Raw genomic sequence first — 19,019 nt, 5'->3', positions numbered from 1 at the left:
CTGGTTAAATAATTATGTCTAAGCAAGTAATTAATGGGGAAAACCAGCTGATTCAAGTCTCCCAGTGGTTGCAAAGAGCAACTGGTAAACTCAGGAGGTAATATTTATCAATGGTCGAGGCAAAATAAACAGATGCAGTGGCTTTTGGAAGGAGGATTACATTTCCAGTTCAGCACAGTGTGGAGCACTAAGTATTGGTCATAACCTCATTTCACTCTGCTCACTTAAGTGGCTCTCAAGGGACCAGTTCTCTAATTCATTTGGGCAAAGCCAGCATGCAGCACGAGTGTGTGTGTGAGTGTGTATTTGGAGGCGTGTTCCTGTGAATGGGACTGTTTCTGCGTGCGTGTGAAGTAAAACACGAGAATATCCTTATTTCTGAGTCATGCCCAAGTACTACCCACAGTGATGTAAACTCTAACACAACACCCAAATACGCACTTGAATAGAATGAGGTAGCAGTTTGAAGACAAGCTAATCTTGTCCTTTTCTGTAATGATATGCAAATTATTTAATGTAGTAAAGCCATTTTGAGAACAATATTTCTCCTTATCACGAGTGAAATAGAGAATGTGGACATGGTTTGGTGCTTTTGCTAGATCAGAAATGAACAACCTGACCTGATAATGTACTGTCTATGGCACATTACGGCAGCACTACAACAGCCCATGGGCTAAATCCACAAACTCCAAAGACATCTGCAGCAACCACTGTATATAAGGTGGTGAAGCTTTAGCAAGAAAGTCAATAGAAACAAATTTGTAACCAATATCCTGCTTGGGTGTGCATCTTCACTCACATTCCCAACGTCCCTTTCCACTCCTCAGCTTCATATTGGACACTACGGACAAACATTATACAAATATTATCTGGGTCTAACAGTTACCCAAATATAAAAGAGTTACCACTCAATATAAATCTTGGACTGAATAGATCAATTACATTAAAAGATTTCACATTTAAAGCAACCTACTATTCAGGTGCTTCCACTCTTCATTTATTATTTGAACAAAATGTGTCAAATGTGGAGAGAGCTCTTTTTTAAGTGATTAGATTAAAAATTAACATCTTGCAACTGCCAACTAAAAGCAGTAGCTTAGCAGTACCAAATATTTCATTCCACATCTGGGTCTGTCACGCTTGAGTAATTACTTCTGTCTGTAAAGTCTTCGCCACAGTGCTTCAGACAGTCTGAATGACTGGTGCTGCGCTTCTGCCCTTTTCCCTAATAAGCGTACTTATAGTTTAAATCAAACACATAATGATTCAGCCCTATCTAAGAACAAGCCATTTACCCTGGAAACACTAGCATTATCGATCCATGACATGATACCTGATTCAGGGTTCTTAAGGATCAATTCCAAAAAAATTTGCACTTACTCGTGATAGTCCTCCAAACTAAATTTAGCAGGTGCTTTGAGTGCTTTATCCAACGTTACAGCAGTTTTATGTTATCGATATTTGCCTAATATAACATTTGTATGTGATGCAAATGACAGACACCACTAGATTTTGTTACCATATCCGGTGTACAGTATATCACAGCGATTGCAGGTCAGCAAAACAGTTAAACCTTTCTGATTTAATATATATTAGATAAAAAATGCTATCCAGTTTTTGAGATGGCAACTTTATGAATCCCATTAAACTGACAATTCCGTGACATACCATTAAGTATAAAAAAGTGTGCTCAGATAGCGAGTATGCTGTATGTAGAGGGCAGCTTAAAAACTGCAAATTGATTAAACTTTGATATATTTTGACAAAAGAACTAGTCGCGAATTGCCACAGTACATTCTACATATTAGCAATCAACCACCCAAAACTGAACTCTTAGGTGATGTAAATCTATTAAACAATATCAAATTCAATCTCGCCATAATGGTCGAAGGATTTTGCAATTTGCAGCATCAGCTTCATCATGGCTTAAGAGACAAATGTGGTTAGTACACTGGTTTCTTCCAGAAAAAATAATTACGTGAACTACAGTGAACAAAAGCTGAACTAGCTAAAAGCAGGTTGTCTGTGGTGATTCTGGGCCAATGCAGGCTAAGTGGGAACATTCTCTGCTCCTGAAGGTACACAGCAACTCAGAATATTGAATTTACTCTCTTATATATGGTTTTACATTGGACTGACTTGAGTGTAACTTTTACTATGTAAATTCTTAGTGTGATCTTTGAGTACACAGACTGAATAACCCTAAAGAAGACTTTGTATGTAAGCATCTGCTTTGTCCTTGTTTGGCAGATCTACTGCTTCTGCAACATCCTGACTTTACAGCACTCTGGTGCCCTACTGTGCTGTTCATTAGAGAGATAATTACATCTGCAGGAGATCCTTCTGCACTGTCTTGTCACCTTGGCGTGTCTGATCAGAACCCCTAACTCATCCCCTTCTTCTGTTTCCCCCACCAACCCGCTGTCAGACGGTCAACCAGCATCCAGAGCTTGGCATCGGCACTAGCAGCAATGATTCATCCGGAGGAGGGCTAGATCTGCCTCCCTAATCAGACCTTGAACTTTCAAGGGTATTGATCAAGCATCTCTGTCAGAGCCATTACAGACATTTGATGTATATGTGTGTGCTAAGGGCCCATCCCTGCTTCTGTCAATGTGGAGAAGACTAAATGGAGAAAATAATTAAGGGAACAGAGGAAAAACAAGGCTTTTGGAGTAATTTGAGCAGAAAAAGACGAGAAAGACTTTAGTTTGCAAATCAACACTTGCGAGACAAGAAAATTGGAAAATATGAATGCCCATCAACATGTGAGTATAACTACCACATTTTCCAATGTTATTTTATAAAACTCACAAGTTTACAAGTCTACAGATGGCTATTAATGACGTACTATTGTGTATTCTGAAGCTGATAAGTCAAAATGTTAAGGAAAGGCTGCTAAACTCTCAGCCCACTCTTGCTTGTCTTTGCACAGTTTCCTCCTCTCTTTCTGCCACACATCAACCGCACATCTAGCCTGCAGGCGGCGTGAACTGGGGCACAAACAATAACAGTAATCATGGAAAATCATGTGCTGCTCTGGCGGAGGAGACCAGCTGACTGGCTGACTGCTGGAGCCCAGAGGGCCTCCTGTACAAGCAACAGAGAGACAAGGAGGGGGTGGAGGGAGGACATCAGAAAGCAAAGAAAAAAAAAAACAATAAACATCAGAAAGCAAAGAGGAGAAGGATTCACCTCTCATCCCCTCTCCTAGACAAGCTTAGTCATCTTTGTTTCCACATTCTGCCCTTGTCAGGGAGCTTCACCATCTCTCTTCTCTCCTCCCTCACTCCCACTGCCATGTCATCCTCTCTCACCCCCATAGAGGTCCACAGAGTGGTACATTCCATGACTACAAAAATTCATTTGGCGATATTGGCCGAAGCTTTAAGAATGACAGGAGGACATGGCTGTACACCTTTGGGCAAACTGACGACTGGCCGTGTCATGTATGATTAATAAACAGTAGGGTGGAGGCGTAGAACACTGACTTAGAAACAAGGTGCTACTAACCAGACATCAGATATGTACATGGTGCTTACCCTTTGATAAATCTACTACTGTGATTACTAATCTTTAAATGAAACTGTAATTGCTGTGTGAAATCAAAGCATATTTCCAAGCTCAATCACCCCTGTGTTTAAAAGACTTTGCAGGAAAGACACTTGTAGTTTCCACTGAAGCCAGTGTGATGGTGATCATGAATGAGCAAACCACAGATCAATGGACTGCTCTGTACAGTAATCTAGTGCAGTCTTAGCTTTCATTACAACATCGGTGTGTGAGTGATCAATTGACTGGTATCTCATTACCGTCTGGCTGGGCAGAGAAAGCACTCTGTTCTACGTCTGGGGAGCTGAGGCCGTGCTGTTGGTCCAGACTATCTAAAAGTCTAAGAGTGAAAAATCTACGAGTGACCAACACATTCATTTATGATTTAATGTTAATACTATTTTTTTTATTATTATTATTAGATTTCTGAATCTGAACAAAAACATTGACAATAAAATTTTTAGTTTTTGAAAGATTGATTTCAGTTTTTGTAAGATAAATTAAATTTTAAAGTGAATCATCCTCTTCAAATGAGAGTATAATCAGTAAAAAGTGGTTGTGTTTGTATCTGTTATTTTCTATCTTCAAGTGAAATCACATGTGTCATGTGCATTTGGAAAACAAAAAGGGTGTCCCACTACAAATTTACAACATTAAAGAGCCTGTTTAATTTTTCATGTGATTTTCTTTGCTTTCCACCTAAAGGTCAGCTGGGCTTCTCCTGTTCCATACTATCTTAAGTACACCTGCTGACAAGCAAGGATCACACATGCCTTTTCGCTCACCTTTGCCAGGTAAAGGCACAATTTTGCTTTACATACTGAAGTTCAATCAAACTAATTAAATGATTTCTGTCTCCAGAGAATCTCCTGTTTTAAAAAAAAATCTGTATGAATAAAATTGAAATCTGTTTGTGGAAGACTACGGCTTGGTGCCAGCAACCAGGATCAGCAGGAGCGGAAGCTACTGAGAACATCATCTGTAGCAGCAGTTTTCATGAGACCATGTTTTGGCAACAGGAAATAAACATTATGGGGAGAAGGCTCCTGTAGCCCCTCAGGGCCCTTCGAGTACAGTAATGCACACAGCTGAGTGCTCCAGAGAATGCTGCCTGTCTGCCAGCTTGCCTGCCTGTGTCACGATACAGGGGGCGTTGGGGGATGGGAGGAGGGTCACATGTGTGCAGCGCTGCAGGCTCTGGGTTGTCTGCACGCTCTACATGCCTTTGCCCATCTCTTTCTCTGAACTGAGTCCATCGAGTACTAGTGGGAAGTATTTCTGCGAGCAGAGAGACTCCAGATTCACTGTAGCAGAGGAAAAAAGCCAGAATAATGCAAGACATGGAAAAACACCAGGCTTTCAGATGACAGTGGTGCCCCTCATTTCTCAGAGGCTTATAGTTAGAGGCAAGTACAAATTGCTGTGCAATGAAACACGTTACATTGGCAGCAGAGATGTAGCATAAATCCATCGCATTATTTGCTGAATTGAGTTTACCACCTGTCATATGGAGGGCGGCACTGTGGTGCAGTGGCTAGCACTGTCGCTTCACAGCAAGAAGGCGACAAGTGGGTTCAAACCCTGGTTGCCTCGGCCTTTCTGCGTGGAGTTTGCATGTTCTCCCCGTGTCTGCGTGGGTTCTCTCCGGGTGCTCCGGCTTCCTCCCACCATCCAAAGATGTGCAGGTTAGGTTAATTGGTGTTGTCCTTGAATGTGAGTGATGTGAGTGTGAGTGGTTGTGTGTCTATCTGTGGCCCTGCGATGGACTGGCGACCTGTCCAGGGTGTACCCCGCCTTTCGCCCGATGTCCCGCGACCCTGTACGCAGGATAAGCGGTTGACGATGGATGGATGGACCCGTCATAGGGTTACCAAAACACTCACACTGATATACTGATGATATAATGTACATCCCACTAAATTGTATCAAACTGGGAGTGGATGATGAGTATAGCATCTTCATTTTACAATTTTGTTGAATGTTTGGCGTAAGACAATCACAGTCTATGAGATAATGCACACACTGTGGACACACATTTCTGTTTTTTGAGGACATTAAAGTCTACCTGTCTATTATGGTTGTAGAGAGAACAGTTATTTTCATTATGGAATAATTGTTTTGTCTACAAACTGTCAGAAAATGGCCACCATAGTTTAATAAAGGCCAAGGTGATATCTTATTTTGTCTGACACAGTCCAAATGATTAACAACCAATTACATTTTGTATTTTTGCTTGAAAATATGACAAACAATTAATCACAATAGATACATGTTGCTACTGGAAAACGATACTTTAAGAAATATTTCATCTTTTTAGTCAAATGCTCACTACACATGTGCTTAAAAAGTGGCTCTGAAAAGAAATTGCTAAATACATTACATTCTGTGGAGCTTCAAGACTATGAGTAGGCAATGTTGTGGAAGAACGATGAGTGTTTACAACATACTTAACATACAAATCAGCAGTGGAGAAAATGGAGTGATTTCAATTATTTCTAAGGATGCATTGCTCTGTTTTGACACGTCATGACTGCAGTAGCAAACTACAGACTTTTCAGAGCGACCTTTCAATTCTACAATATATTATTTAAATACAATGTTCAATTCACATGCTTTTTATCATCAATATACACAAGGGATGTCATGCAGCAATGGGTGTACGACACATATACAGCTAATGATTGTGTCCGCCATTCTTCTGCTATGTAAAAAAATGGTCTGATGAAATGTAAAAAGAGAATACAAGGCAGAGTGGGCAAGGAGGGGAGGCATTTCAGGGAAGGGACAGTGACACTGTCGGGTTGTTATGCATGTAAGTGGGGATGCGGTGTTGCCTGGAAGCGTCAAGAGGGGACGGCGAATGTCACTCCGATCAGTCGAAAGTGTCATGACGAGTAGCGGAGCCGTGACCTCTGATGGGGAGAGGGGGAAAAACAGAGGAGAAGAAGGAGACACAAGGCAAAGTGCAACATAACAGAAAAGGCAGTGACAGCAGAAACAGGGAGGCAGGGAAAGCGGGAAGAAGAACAAGAAGGAGGAAAGTTTGTGGTGGGCCAACGCCTAATCCTGCCAGCGCTCGGGGCTTCAAGAAGAAGAGGAGTGATATCAGTAAAGACACATTCACAGCCTGCCTATCGCCTAAATGAGGCCACTTCTGTCTTTAAAAAGGAAACTCTGCTGCTTCTCTTCTCATTCACCACCTCCTCTGCAATCACACACACACAGTGGAGAAAGACCTGGAAGCTATCTATTGTCCTCTTTAAGAACCCCGCTATATGATTATGTGAGCGTTGTTCCACACTGCCGGCCTCTCAAAATTGCTGAAAATTACGTCTGTTAAAGAAGTCTCGTTATTAAAGAAGTGTCAGATGCAGTAAAATTATTACTGCCTAATCAAGAGCAAAGACACACCAGCACAAAGGTGATGGCTGCTTCTGTGAAATAAGCTCATTTGTATTGTCCAAAAAGGCAGAAGGTGTCTATGTATAATTACCATGGTCTAACAAACCTCTTTATAAACCCTTAGAGTAATGTTGATATCATACAGACCAATAAGACAGCATCAGAGTAATTAATGGAATTGTTTGTGCCAGAATGTCGCTAGGAGGATCGCAATCGCCAGAGTGACATCTAATTTAAGCCGGGTGCCAGGAAATGCACCAGAACAGTATGTCAGCTCTGTCATTACACAATGACAACCAATACATCACAACTACGCCACCACAGAGCCTTTACTGCCGATGGACATCAGTGAAATTGTCTGATAATGGAAATGTTATTTCACTTTGGCAGCCCTAGGTGCATTCTCTGGAAATGAAGTGGTGGGAATGTTTGGACAGGGAAGGAAGATGGCCTCAAATTTGCTATTCCTATAAGAATGAGGAAAGACATGCATTCAAATACGGGACCAGAGAGGTAAGAGGGGTTGTTTTGCTCTGTTCTATTGATCTCTGTTCTGTTCTAAATCTATGAATAGCATTTTGTAGTGCTTAAGTTTTCCCTTTTTGTCTTGTACTCTCAAATGTATATCATTTCCACTGTGTAACTTCTGAGGAGGATAAAAGCCCTAAGGCTAAAGCATGAGCTGGATACCACATAACCCGAGTTCAAACCTACAGTCTGAGATGAATCCAAGATGAAAACAAAGCAAAGGCAGACTCTTGTAAAGGTATATTTATCTCCAAAACTCCCAACAATCTGTTCCACACGTCATAATGAAGAGGTGTAAGTCAGCTAATTCAAAATCATTCTAAGTGCCATGGGGCAAGAAGAAAAAAAAAGCCGATATCGAAATGATTTTCTGGCTGGATTAATTCAAAAGTAAGTATCATTTTAACACTTCAAACCCCTTTTAAGCCATAATGTGAGATAACACCAAAGCTAATAGAGACACAGTGTGTGCCTCGCCTGTGTCTCCGAAACCATGCGGATTACTGTGCTATCGGCGGGCACCGCCTGCGAACAAAGTCCTCCTCTCTCCACCAGCAAACCTCCAGAGTCTTCTGGCAACAGAGTGGGGAGAGTGTGTGACTAGAATTACTGACACACTTTCAGAAAATGCTAATCTCCACTTACTGTAGGAACTATTACACAAGACTTTTCTTTTTTTCACATGTTGCTATGAAAATGAACAAACCACACCAAAATTTCAGCCTTTTCACGACAAAAGTTCAGTCTTTCCACTACGTTTCACTGATCTAACTGCAAACAAAGGCAATGTCATTCAACCAACATGGTTGATTGATTGCTCAGTGAATGTGAACAAGCAACTGAATACATTAGTTAAATACAACACTGCTGTACCTCTACAAGTACTGTACATAACAAAAACAATAGATTAATGCACACATACTTACAGTATATGTCACTTGGTGCATGCTTTACAAGTGCTTTACAAAACCATCATTAAGCAAACCAATCCAACGGATGGCCAACTGGTAATTACACCCCACTTACCAAATGTTTAAAGAGATGCAAAAAATACCACAAGTTCGCCCTATATTCTCTTCAACTAAACACTCTGCCGTGAATTAATTTTGACATAAGGACTTCATTTGGAGTTAGCGAGAGTCACTGAATTGGAAAATTTTCCAAAGTAATGTTATTGGAAACACAATATTTGTGACATGTTCATTTAAGCATAATGATGTACTGTAAATTAAAATATAAGTACCCATAGTTTCAATTGGGGATACTGTTTGGAAAGAATATATTTTACATCACTCTAATTGCAAATTGCAGTTCATCCAGTAAAAGGGTTTATAGGAATTCAAATGAGAACAAAACGACATGCATACGACAAAATATCCCCAGTGCATAGCATATAACTGCATAACATCCTGTTTCAGATCAAGCCTTGGGCATTTGTTGCATGTCTCCCCATCTGTCCTGTCTATATTACACTAACACCGTCAGTGAAGTCAAAAAACATCACAAACACAACGTCAAAAACGCCATTACTGTGGCTTACCTGTGGAAGGGCAGAGCTGAGCTGGCGCTGCAGAGAATCACGGTCGTAGATGACGTCCTGAAGATGCTGCTGGGCCAGGCCGAGGCTCTCCTGGGTCTCCCTCAGAGTGTCCAGCAGCCGGTCCCTTTCGTCCAGCATGTTAACCATCAGTTGCTCAAAGTGGGAGTCTGGGTCCGAGGCGCTGCTCTGAGAGCCACGCTGGCTCAGAGCCGTGTCCTCGCTGATAGTGGGCATCACTTCGCACATCATCTTGGCACTGCCGGGAAGGAGGGAGATTAGATTAGTTTCGAAATGAGAAGAAGACAGTGTTACAGTGAAACCTGTGAAATGATACTGCTGAATTTCACATTGTAGAGTATGTTACTAGCGCCGCTGATAAATCTCCTAGCTCAGGAGTTGGAATGGGTTCAGCGTCCACTGAACTAGTCCTGTCCACATGTTCAAGTGTCACGGGCAAGACACTGAACCCCAGATTGCTAATGTGTTCACGTGTCCGAGGGTCAGGCCAGCGCCTTGTATGGTAGCTTGCTGCCATCGGTGTGAGAGTGTGTGTGTGTTAACGAGTGAATGAGAGGCAAATTGTAAAGCGCTTTGTATAAAAGCACTATTTAAATGTCGCTATTGATCATTTACTAAAGTGAGGCCAATACTGAAGGGCGACATTACAGTTCATAACTGACTGAGCTGTGATCACTTTTGAGTTTGATCTAAAATACTCGTTCCAAACCTTTTTGGCTTGTAACTCTTTATAATGCCTGTTTGTGACCCCTTTTCACATGTTGCATACCAAAGCAACATTAATATCTTGATTCAGGGTTGAGGCTTGAAGTTAGATTCAGGATAGTGTTGATGCTAAAGATGAAGATCTTCATAGCAAAACAAATGTGTCCATGTGAGTGTCTGCTACATGTGCGAGTATCCACTAGAACTATTTGTATGGCTGTGTGTATGTGACTGGGCCTGTCACAGTTGGAGCTCGGCACAGCGTCATCCCGTTTCAAAGCTGCAGAGACGTCTTGGGAGGCTGAGCGTTCTGCCCTAGATTTCACGCTTGTGCTGTTTAATGGGCCAGTCCAGATCAAGTTGCATAATACAGCGTATCTACGCTATAGTGGATATGTGAAGCCATATTCCAGCTTCCCCCGAAGGACTTCAGAAAGCCTCAGGAGTCATCCTAACCGATGGATGGTAGTTCATGAGCTAAAACCGGGTTTGCATCATAACACATCAGTCATGTGATAGAGCAAGCTAAGTTGAAGTAAAAAAAAATGTTGGTTATAAAGTTTTAAAGAGGCAAGGTAAAACATAAATTATGTATTATATCTTATATCTTTTGTTTAACCAAGCCAGCTACTAAAACATCTAAGAATCATCAGGGTTTAGTTGAGAGTTTTGAAATGGTATGAAGCTAGCATCTTCAGGACGACTTCTGACAGCCTGTGTTTACACTCACTGGACCCAGCTGTTTTGTGGCTAATGAGCTAACTGCATATAAGAGGCAAGAATTAGCTTGTTATATTTCTCATAGTTTTCTTTTACAGTAACACTGCTCATTAAACCACAGTGTCTCATTTTCTTATTTCTACACATGTAAAATACAAAACATAATGTGTGAATATAATAGCTTTGAAGTTAACAAAAGCCACAACACTGGGCTAACCACTTCCCCTTGATTCCAGCACAAACTTAGCTAGGCTAAGTGCATTTTGGACCGATGTCTGTATGCAGAGATTAAAATTATATAAATATTCTCATCTAAGTTCCAGTCAAGCAAATATGCATACATTTATTCCCCTAATGTTTGAGTGTTTAATTTCAAAATATCTGGATTTACCACATATGTCACAAAAATAACATTTAGTCATTAATTGTAGGCGCTCCAGATCAACAAATGACTGACATCATGATTAATGCTATAAAATAACATCAAAAATACATATTAATAAATCATGATAAAATAATAATTCAAAGCCTAACAATACCCTTAATACTTACAGTTCAATGATGATTTTAATATAATCTTAATGGTAGTTCATCCAGGCCAGGTTTACTAAGTGAGATTTCAATATCCCATTGCCCAGACTTGGTAGCCTCTGGGTGGGTTATAATGGTAGGTCTGTATCTCAGCATGTTCTGGCAGTAAGATGGGGTCTCCCATATCTTCTCCAGTCCAGGCACCCAGCCAGATTCCCACCAGTTCACCATTCAGCCACCATTTGCTGCCGTTTAGACCTGAGAGACCGAGCCTGTGTGCTGCTTGGCTGGACACTCTACACATGCCAGCCTTCACTTGGAGAGCCAGCTGGAGGACCGACTGGGACATCGTTGGTGCATTTTAAGTAGAAGGTAGTGATTTATTTCTGAATCTGGCTCAATACCTGCTAGTTGTGCGCAGGGAGGAAGGTGCTAGTTGCATAAAAATCAATACCACTAGAGCTTCTGGCAGTGGATATCAAAACAAACTTTGGGTAAGAAGTATTGATGCTGATTGTAAATATTTGTGTTGCTTTAGACAATCGGTTAAAATAAATTTCCACCCTTAGGTAATCTACTGTGAAAAATGTATATGTGATGCTGTCTTTCTTCAGTAATCTACCTTTTTTTAGTACCCATTTTTCATCGAGCTAACTTATATAAGTTTTCTTTAGTTAGTAATTTCCTACAGTTTTTAAACCTGCTACATTTATCTGTAAGTTGTACTGGAAACGTACTTGCTGTTGCTGCAGAAATTAATATCTTCTGCGAAATGCAAAATGGCATTGTTTCCACATTTGGAAGGGTTAGCTCCAAAATCTGACCTTTGCTTGTGATCTTTTACATCGCTCACAACTTCTCAGTGATCCCATTCCGCTGTGGTCTCCACATTGCACTCACAAACAGGCTCTAAAATACCAGACACATTTTTGTTGTTTAATGGTGTTTTATTTCTCCTTTAAGCTGTGCTGAAAGCAAAGTGTATTGAGGATGTTTTTCTGCTTCATGGCACAAACAATCCCTTTTTGTCCTTTCCTGTACCTTATGATTTGATCTCACCGTGACTGCCCCTTAAATCATTTATACTGTCTACGAAAAATCAATAGATACGGAGGAAAAGTGCACTGACTGATTTTGTCTCCGCCCTTAGACGTGTAAAGCAGTCTTCCTGAAAACTGAAAGCAAACACTCAATGAAAAATTTTACATTACAAACATTTTAATTAACGTTTTCTGTAATTGTGTCATTGAAAAGGCATCAGGCCAGTGTCTTTAGTTAAACTTGACATTCAGATTAATATATATTGTCTGCCAAGCCATGAAGCAAAATGTAGTAATAATCACACACTGCTTTCCCTAAAATGTCCTCGCTTGTGGTAAAATTCTGCTCCTCTGTTGCTCACTATTTGCCATGGACTGTCAGTGGAGCTCATGTTTGTGCAGCAAGTCATTAGTTTCTTTTTAGTGTGAAGCTGGCAGGCAGTACTGATGACAGGTAAGTTAGTGTGATCCTCTTGGATAGCAAACACTAATCACCCACAGTGGGCAGTGTGAAGAATGTGTAGTCTGGGAGCTCTATTTGGCAGCTGGGTTGCAGATGTTGTCTAGATTGCGATTGCAAACAGTGACAATGCTACTTCTTCACAACTGAATAGCCAATCTGACCCCCATTACAATAGCTATTTGGTCTACAGATATTCATAGAGCTTGAAACAGGACGACCTCTGCAGTTCACCATCATTGCATATTATGATAATGTACACCAGGAAGGCTGCCCTAAAATTCCAAGAAGACTTAGGCTTAGCATAAATGCATGTCTAATAATGAATATGTAAGATTGTATCTGTCTGAAAGATGCTGGTATTTGTAGCAAGCTAAGAATGTTGTATAAACAAGACGAAGCTTAAGTGACTGAATTTAGTGCGGTTGGTTAAAGATGTTAAATGTGAGTCTAAAATTATGCAGGAATCACGGGAGGGAGGAACAGTAACACGCTCAATTGAATACATTGTGGGCCACAGATCCAATAAGACATGTACACAGACAGACAGACAGACAGACAGGCAGAGATCATTGGGCTTTTCTCTCCATGCCATATGCCAATCAATTAATTATTCAGGGAGGTAGAAGTGAGTTTTTTCCCCCCCAATCAGTGCAACAAATCCAGAGCCCTTTTTTGCCTAGCAGCCTCATCCACACTCAGAAACCTTGCTCCAGACAGAAGTCTAGCTGGCAGCAGGAACTTGCTCAGTAAAGTCACGATAAACAGAAAGACCGAAGCGATGCTTGAGATCAAATGTAAAACTTCAATCACAGCTAAACATAACTAACACCTATGGTTCTTTTTCGGTATTACCCAGGACTCTGGGCCTGTGAAACCCATTCCAAAGCCACAGTGATCAACTGCTGAATTACATCTCTATTGAACAATGTGGCACCTCACAATTAACATCTAATGTCTGTGTTCAGTGCCAATGTAGTGTGACCTATATGAAGAAAGGTGGAAAGTAAGGGTGTGCAGATTGGGGTTGTGGACTGATATCTGAGTTTCATCCAGGAGACCAGAGTTCATGTCTTGTCACAGACCTCTAATATATGCTTGCCTTTTTATTAACCATCACCATGATCTTTCCCTAACCTTAACCAAGCGTTTTAGTTGTCTGTCACTTACACAATGTCTACACAAAATCACAGTAGTTGTGTTCATAAAGCTGAGTAGAAATATGCTGTAGACAAGCATTTGCCATACCTTGTCCATAGTTTAACTGCCATAACCACAACTTTTCCATAACCTTAAAAGTGACAGTATGCTTGAAAAGAACAAGTTTGTCCAACATATCATCCGACCAGGGCGATCTGAGGGCAAAAGTGTTTATACCCATTCCGTACGGCCACACTTCAAGACTGGGGTACAAGACTGCTATCTGAGAGAGATGGGCGATAATCTATACTTGTTCAAATGAGGATAACTCTAACTAACTAAGAGTTTTTAGGCCCCATCCACACTACAGCGTTTTCAAATTAAACAACGGCAAAATCGAAAACCTAAAACAGAGAAGTTTGGAAACGCTGCCGACCCAGTTTTGCATTTCAAAACTCCAGAGGGCGTTTTAGTGAAGACAGGCAAAAACGGAGGACTTTAGAAACGATGACGTGGCCGCTCACGCTCGGCTCTCTGATTGGGTCTTATAAGTCATGCAAAGCAGAAACACGATGGTACTGACCGGGTTTTTGACATGGTATTTTTATTAATATTCTGTACTGTGCAAATAACACTTATCTACCTACACTTGTACTGTGCATGTCGGCGTTTACTTTGCGATGACTTCCAGTCTGTTTTCCGCCGCCACAGTACCGTGTCACATTCAGTAACAGTCCTAGCTCATTATTGGTGTATGCAAAAAAACTGCTCTGATTCTTCGTCTGTTTTTCTTTATTCTTTCGCCAAACGAAATAGACCATCTGCTTAATGTTTATACTGGCCCGCACATGCCCAGTGTACCTGAACGGCCAATAGATGTGCGTTTTCAGTCGTTTTAATGTGGACGGAGATCAACTCCAAAACGCAGCTAAAATGCTGGTGTGGACGGAGATCGTATTCGTTTTAATTCTCCATTTGTAAACTAAAACGGAGTAGTGTGGATGGGGCCTTAGAGAGAAGTTCAAATCCTGAATTCTTTCTCACATGGCCAATCGCTGCGTGAAGTGGGTGTGCTCGCCATAATTTCGACGTTAGAAAAGTGTAAGGGGTTGTGGTTTCAGACACTCTACAGTCAACTGACAAGCACTTCATTTGAAGCCTACTGACATTAACCGTACTGTAATTGCCATGCAGATATTGCAGAAAGTGGAAATTTTTATTAAATCCGTGGTATTGCAGAATAGTCACATAACAACGTTCTCCTCTGATGATAGTGTTGAATGCAGCAATGCGCACATCTCATTTTCTGTGCTGCCAAATTTAAAATTATAGAAACAGTTTTTTTGTAAATGCCGGATTATTGTTCTTCAAGTCAAGGCAGCATGTGCAAAAAATAATATCTTTAAGATGATTATCTATATTTAAAAAAAAAATAATAATAGAAAACAGGGGAAATATGACAAAATGAACAACAAATCCCTGGCACTTGAGAGTTCCCCTGAGTACAACTGAAGCAGACAATGAACTATCTATATGGGACAGATGTAAATTTTGCCACTTATGTAGAACCGCGCTATTAACGCAAGAACAAATCAGCAAGCTGCAGCTAATTTCCTGAATGTCTTCAGTTAATCTCATTAATGGGAATAATTGTGGGAGTAGATAAGGAGCAGCACACAAAACAGCAGTATGTTCCTGAGCAATATATGGCTATGTGAGGCAAATTCAGCACTATTCACCACCTGGGAAACATCAAAAGACGTGTAGAGAGCGACTGTGTGCAGAACAAGCAGAGGACTGAACACGACACTCTGTGGCTTTGGAGATAAGCTGTACAACTGTATGCTTGTTGAGCTGACTTTGGAGAAACTAAAATAAAACCAGCATTATTTAATAGTGTGTTTAAAGCTTTGTTATCATCCAGCATGGAATTCATAACTCTTTTAACTCATTAAGCAAAGAGATGGTACAAAACAAAGAAAGCCCCAAAAAGCCCATTTAGAAGCTAATCTTTTATGAAACGTGAGGTAAATTCATCAAACATTTCTAACACCCTATTAGGTTCATTCAAGCTCAGTTCCTCTCAACATGAATAAGAGTGTTCGATCAAATTGTTTTGATGATAATGCACTTCACCTACATCAGTATACCAGAAGCACTAGGCTGATTACACATGTGGCTCTCTGGTCGCCAGGGGAGCTGACTACAGGGAAAATCAGCTTTTAAATAATGTCTGTGTTTGATTTTTTGGCATGAAGCTGAGCGCAAAGTGCATCCACAGACTTGTCTCATTGATGAAAACAAAGGGTAGCGGTAAAACTGTTGCATGCCGCTCTTTCCCACATTGGCATCCATATCAGGCGGACAGGTGGGGAAAGAGTGACACAGCATTTTTGTGAATGGAACGGACCAGATTGCATGGTACACTCATAGTGCTGAGAAATCCCATTCATATGGCTCCCTGCACCAGAGAGACTTCTGACAACCAAGAGACAGCCTGCCAGGAAAACAACAATTCAAGTCGATTCAATTTAATCACTGCCACAGGAACATACAATAGCACTCAAGCAGGAGTGGATGGAGCAAAAACCTTTATTAAAAGGTTCCACTTGTATTGATAAACAACCAAAGAAATATCTATTCAGACTTTGAAGTTCTCTTCAGCTCTATGTAGCGTCTTCACATCTTTCAACCAACCGTTTTAGTTTCACAGGCCTCAAGTTTGCTATTTTAGTTCACTCTCTCTGCTCTCATCAGTGTTGATTTCAGCAGAAGCAGGCAGAAATCTTAAGTGAAAAAACAAATAATCCAATTAGCTCAGTTCGATAGGTGCATTTTGGTGCAATAATCTTCATTGGGCAATTCATTTAGCAAGTGACAATAAGCACACATGTAAAAGACCTGGTAAGGAAGCATGAAAAATTATATTAAGGAAATGAAAATAATAAAGTGAGAGGAACAAACCATAATCATACTTATAGAGGGAACCGAAAAAACACTATTCTTTCTTAGGAAAAGAGATTTAATTCCAATTGACCATATTTCTTGTCAGTGTGTGGAAGCTTGTATATTTATCAAATCAACACTAAAAATTCACTCATTTTATTGAAAAGTCTATTTTATTTTATTTTAAAGGAATTCTTTTAGTTATGTCAAATGGATCCACACAGCAGAACATAAAAAGTGCCTAAAAATTATACTTGTGTATCTTGTGTAGCAGTGCTGTAACTAACAACCCCAAGTGAACACTGACACGCTGTGCAGTAAAAAGTGAATGAGACAGAGATGGGATATAGAGAATGGGATGGGTGTAGAGTTACACCCAGCCTGCTGCCATTAGGAAGGTGGGAAAGGGAGAGGAGACTGTGCATCAAGTGTGTGTGTGTGTGTGTGTGAACCCTGTGAGTGTTCTTTGGCTGTGTGTTGAACTGAAAATAAGTCTACATGCACATGAAAGCATGAAAGGACAGTGTGTAGCCTTTAACAACGCCCACAATGCCCTGCAGCAAGGTCATGCAAACCATCAATCGATAAAGATTGAATCAGAATACAGATCGAGGGGAACAAAAAAAAGGCAATAAAGCTCAGGTGGTAACTGATTTGAAACTGAATGCCATCTTCCACCATCGCCAACATTTCACCTGGATTTTACCTTCCTCATTATGGAAGGTTTGGAAGCAGTCAATCATGGCCCATATAAGACCGTCAATCCATCATTTGATAGACATAACAGCTTCTGTCACAGGTAGCCACCTCTCTGCATGGCACCTCAAGGTAAGAAAAGCTTTGTCTGCACACCAGACATGTTAGGCAGTGGAGTATATTGGCATGGTGCATTACTGGAAAGTCCCAATACAGAATGCAAAACCATTGACTTAAGCCTCCTGCTTCTGCATAATGCAACTGTGTCCCACTTGGAAATAGTGCATGGCACAACTTCAGCCACATGTAATCCCTGCAAATGCAAATATTGTCACGTTCCTTTATTGTCCTGGTTGCAAACGTTAATATTTATTTGCAAGATCAGAGGAAGATCACAGCTTTGCCTGCAGCAATTGGCCTTCTAGCATCAAATTAAGCCAGCCCATGCATGTGTGTGTCTTTTCATTCATTCATCTACAACATGAAAAGTGTGTGTATGAATGTGTGAGTGAAAGGGTGGTAAATATGGATTCATGGCAGAGAGACAGAGAGGCTGTTCATGCACTCTCCCTCCTTGCATCTCTATAATAGCCGGTAATAATATTGTTTATAGGAGGGGCAGCTGTTCCTCCTATGACAGCTCCTGTTTTTACTGTTAACTGCACGCGCGCACACACACGCGAGGCGGCACACATATGCACACACACGCCGAGGCGGCCTGACTGCGGTGCCGATCGTGTCTATACACCGCTGTAAAATCTCCTCCTCATTCTCTGAAATGGTAATTGGGGAGAATCCTTGGCTATTGTCTCAAGTGCATTACATCATGCCAGCCTCTCAGTCTGCATCCCGCCCCCCTTCAACTCTCTCCTCTGTCTCTCCACTGTGACAGCCGGCCGTATTTTTTTCTCCTGCAGAGCCTCACAATGTCAACCACACACACGAAATGTATAGGTTATATACACCATGTATCCATCCACACCAGGTGCCCCCAAGCTCCTCCAATATCACCCTATCAGTCCAGAGTTGAGGGATGTGAAGAGGGCACCGCAGAAAATCACCTTGAGCCTGCAGGAACAGGGCAATGTAGGTCACTGCAATACCGGCGGCAACAGTGTGCATACTCACAATTTATTCCTTTACTATCTGTAGCGGCTCTGGCAGCGGATCAATGACAACTGCAGTCTCTGTAAGCTAGACCATCAAGCGGACAATCCTAGGAGGCTTCTTCAGTGCAAAAAAGCAGCGACGCCGAGGATCTGATCGTAAAGGTTCGGCTGGTCCCCGCCGCTGGCATTGTCAAAAAGCAAAAGAGCAGGAATAATCGCCAAATTAGCGGCGTTGGGTAATGACATTTGATTTCCGGGGCTACACACACCGGTAAAGAAATTATGGCATGTTACAAATTCTGCTGTGATAAGCTGAGCTGGAAAAGACCATTGTTGGAGATGACGGAGGGGAGGCGTGTGGATTCTTAAAGTTGCAGCTGTGCAATTCTTAACCCCCCGCGTGTAGATAGGCTACTGTATAATAATAATAATAATAATAATATAATAATAATAATAATAATAATAATAATAATAACAACAGAGATTATTTTCCAGCATGTATCCACATTTGAGTCACAATATGTAAACAATAATTTTACAGTAAAAAATGAAAAAGCTATAAAAACAACTAAATAAAATGTCTTGTTGTATAAAATGTATAGTTATTTCATGTCCATAGACCAATAGGCTAA

General features: G+C 41.0%; 1 protein-coding gene across 1 annotated transcript in view; it reads right to left on the bottom strand.

The window, feature by feature from the left end:
* Nucleotides 1–18,756, bottom strand: part of LOC119918540 (liprin-alpha-2-like) — a 126,500-nt gene extending 107,744 nt beyond the window's left edge. The window contains exons 1-2 of the mRNA XM_038739317.1: nucleotides 18,407–18,756; nucleotides 9,023–9,278 (exon numbers count right to left, since the gene is read on the bottom strand). Coding sequence (XP_038595245.1) covers nucleotides 9,023–9,271 — 249 coding nt within the window. The 5' untranslated portion in view covers nucleotides 9,272–9,278; nucleotides 18,407–18,756. The remainder of the gene's footprint in view (nucleotides 1–9,022; nucleotides 9,279–18,406) is intronic.
* Between the last annotated feature and the right edge of the window lie 263 nt (nucleotides 18,757–19,019).

Source organism: Micropterus salmoides, unplaced genomic scaffold (assembly GCF_014851395.1).
Source record: "Micropterus salmoides isolate LMB-PRFRI ecotype aquatic unplaced genomic scaffold, ASM1485139v1 Ms_hic_scaffold_23, whole genome shotgun sequence".
Taxonomy (NCBI): domain Eukaryota; kingdom Metazoa; phylum Chordata; class Actinopteri; order Centrarchiformes; family Centrarchidae; genus Micropterus; species Micropterus salmoides.
This window is presented reverse-complemented; position numbering and strand designations above follow the sequence as displayed.